The sequence below is a fragment of the Labeo rohita genome, unplaced genomic scaffold (genome assembly GCF_022985175.1).
Source record: "Labeo rohita strain BAU-BD-2019 unplaced genomic scaffold, IGBB_LRoh.1.0 scaffold_2886, whole genome shotgun sequence".
Taxonomy (NCBI): domain Eukaryota; kingdom Metazoa; phylum Chordata; class Actinopteri; order Cypriniformes; family Cyprinidae; genus Labeo; species Labeo rohita.
This window is the reverse complement of record NW_026129195.1, coordinates 352-3,234: the sequence shown is the minus strand read 5'-3', so window position 1 is coordinate 3,234 and position 2,883 is coordinate 352. Positions and strand designations below refer to the sequence as shown.

At 36.2% G+C, this 2,883-nt stretch overlaps 1 protein-coding gene across 1 annotated transcript; it reads left to right on the top strand.

Moving 5' to 3' along the window:
* Nucleotides 1–750: 750 nt before the first annotated feature.
* On the top strand, nucleotides 751–2,243 carry LOC127160102 (titin-like; the record flags this gene model as incomplete). Its single annotated transcript, XM_051102760.1, has 1 exon — nucleotides 751–2,243. A coding segment is annotated over one exon (1,493 nt), but the record flags the coding sequence as incomplete, so codon positions are not given.
* Between the last annotated feature and the right edge of the window lie 640 nt (nucleotides 2,244–2,883).

Here is a 2,883-nt window from a genome sequence, read left to right as displayed (position 1 = left end):
TCTAATATAATTTATTGAAAATGCATGCCCGGAATAATAGATAAAGGTAAAGTTTTCAAGGTATTTTAATTTAAATTGCATGGATATTAATTTCCAAAAGTGTTCCAAAAGTGTTCCAAAAGTGTGATCAGAAAAAAAGTAAAGAAAAATGATTTGAATAGTTAGTTGAAATTGTTTGGAGAGAATAGATTTTACTTGCTCAAGTTCATCATTTGCAGAATTAGTAAGACTGCATATAGTTGGATAATAATCTAACGTTTTTGTTGTATAGTTCGATCATGTTTTTGTAAAAGTAGTGGTAATTGGGTTAAGGATTTAATAGGTTGTAAATAAAAAGGTGGTTAAAATAAACAGGTTAGAAAAAAAATACAGTGATGATAGTTATAGTTTGCTTATGTCTTCTCATTTCTGAGCCCTTCAGTTTCATCAATTGTTGTTAATTTTGGGATACAAGTATAGGTGAGGTAGTCAAACCTTTAGGGATGGAAATACAGAAAACTTAATCTGTGTGCCGTAATTTTGTGAGAAACGAAAATGTGTTCTACCAATTTATTGTAATTCTGTTTACATGAAAATTAAATAAAATTATGATAAAAACCAATTGTTGTTACTTTGCTTTTTTTCTTTTTAATCTCTTAAGGGCGTTATTATGTCCGCTTCTTGACTAATACTGAATGACCTCCATCTTTATCTTTCTTGTGATTTCTGAGGATATTTTGGTGAATCTTTAATCCCATTATTTTCATACAGAATTTTCTAGTTTGACTGTGAAGACCGAAGAAGAGGAAGAAACCTACAGCACATCACTACATTTGCCTGAGAAATCAAAAACACTTGAACTCAAGCCAGAACAAAAACGTTTTTCTAGTTCTTTGGAAAGGAAAAAAGAGAAACCTGTGTTTCAGACCAAGCTTACACCTGCTGAAGTTACCGTAGGAGAGTCAGTTAGGTTTACCGTCACAGTATCTGGTTTTCCAAAGCCGAAAGTTGAGTGGTTCCACAATGGCAAAGTTATCACTTCTTCAACAGTTTATAAGTTTGTGGAAGAGAGAGATGAGTACACTTTGATAATAACACAAGTCAAGAAAGAATATGAGGGAGAGTACTCTTGTACCGCCAGTAATAGATTTGGCCAAATCACTTGCAAGACAATGTTAAAGGTACAAGTGAGTCAGTTATCAGCAGCAGAAAAATGGGTGGAACAAATGTTCAAACTACCAGGGCAACCACCATGCTTTACCACACAAATCCAACCTGTGCAGTGTGCAGAGGGCAGCGAGGTAAAATTTCAGTATAGAGTCACTGGTACTCCTTTCCCTGATGTTCAGTGGTTTAAGGGTAGTTCTCAAATTAAGTCAAGTCAGACCTGTTCTGTTGTAAGTAACCCAGATGGCTCTGGCTTCCTCACCATGAGTAACATCCAACAGAGAGACAGTGGACTCTACACATGCAAGGCTGTCAATCCATTTGGGGAGGCAAGCTGCAGTGCTGAGCTGATAGTATTCCAGAAAAAAGTCTCTGTATTTCATAAACAGCAATTGGTTCAAGAGCAAAGAAGTTATAAAGTGTCCATGAAAGAGGAAGCCACCGAATCTCGCTTGTACAGTGTTAGCCTACCTGGACAGGCAGGTGCTAGTTTGCAGGGAGACCATCAGGTAATTTACACCATTGGCACAGAAGATAGGCAAATGGTAGCGAGTGAGCAGGTTGACACTCTGCATGACTTGGATGTTTCCATTGCAACTATGCACAAGGAGCAGGTGACTCATCAAGCTGCTGTGTTGCAGTCTCATGAAGTTCAAGAGAGAGTCATATCTGCTTCAGTTCAGCCACAACCAGTGGTAGCAACCCCTTTGAAACAGCTCAAGATGGCTACTATGACCTCAGCCATTCAAGAACATCAAGGCTTCACAGAACAGCACTTTGAACGAATCAAAAGTCCTGAGGTTACAGAGTTAGAAATTGAGAAAGAGCACCCCTCACAGGTAATGTCTGCCTTAACTGAGAGTGTAACTCCGCTGACGATTGTCAAAGCCGAGCCATTATCAACCAGAGAAACAGAACAGATCAAGGCATCTCCTGAGCCCAAATATCCGATATCAAGTCACCAAGTTGAGACAAAACTCCCAATTGTTAAAGAACATTCAGAGGTTATACCGCATACTCAGCAGGAAAAGGGCTACCAGGTGAAAGAGGGAGTTAAAATTCTTTACAGCGCAATTTCAACAGAGAAAACGGGGGGGGTTTTGTTTTTTTCCCCCCACCCAACAATTTTAAAAGGAAAAATCCACTAAACTGGGGAACAAAAAAAACCCCCCTTTTTCTTTTTTTTCTTTTTAATAAAAATTAAAATTCTCTAAAACTTTAAATGGAAAAAAGTGAAATTTCCATTTCCCCAAAATTTTTTTAAACCTTTGGGAACCTAACTACCCCTTAAACCACAGTTGCTCAGAAATGAGAAGACATAAGCAAACTATAACTATCATCACTGTATTTTTTTCTAACCTGTTTATTTTAACCACCTTTTTATTTACAACCTATTAAATCCTTAACCCAATTACCACTACTTTTACAAAAACATGATCGAACTATACAACAAAAACGTTAGATTATTATCCAACTATATGCAGTCTTACTAATTCTGCAAATGATGAACTTGAGCAAGTAAAATCTATTTCTCCAAACAATTTCAACTAACTATTCAAATCATTTTTCTTTACTTTTTTTTTTCTGATCACACTTTTGGAACACTTTTGGAACACTTTTGGAAATTAATATCCATGCAATTTAAATTAAAATACCTTGAAAACTTTACCTTTATCTATTATTCCGGGCATGCATTTTCAATAAATTATATTAGATCTTTCAAAACTGTGCTTGAAA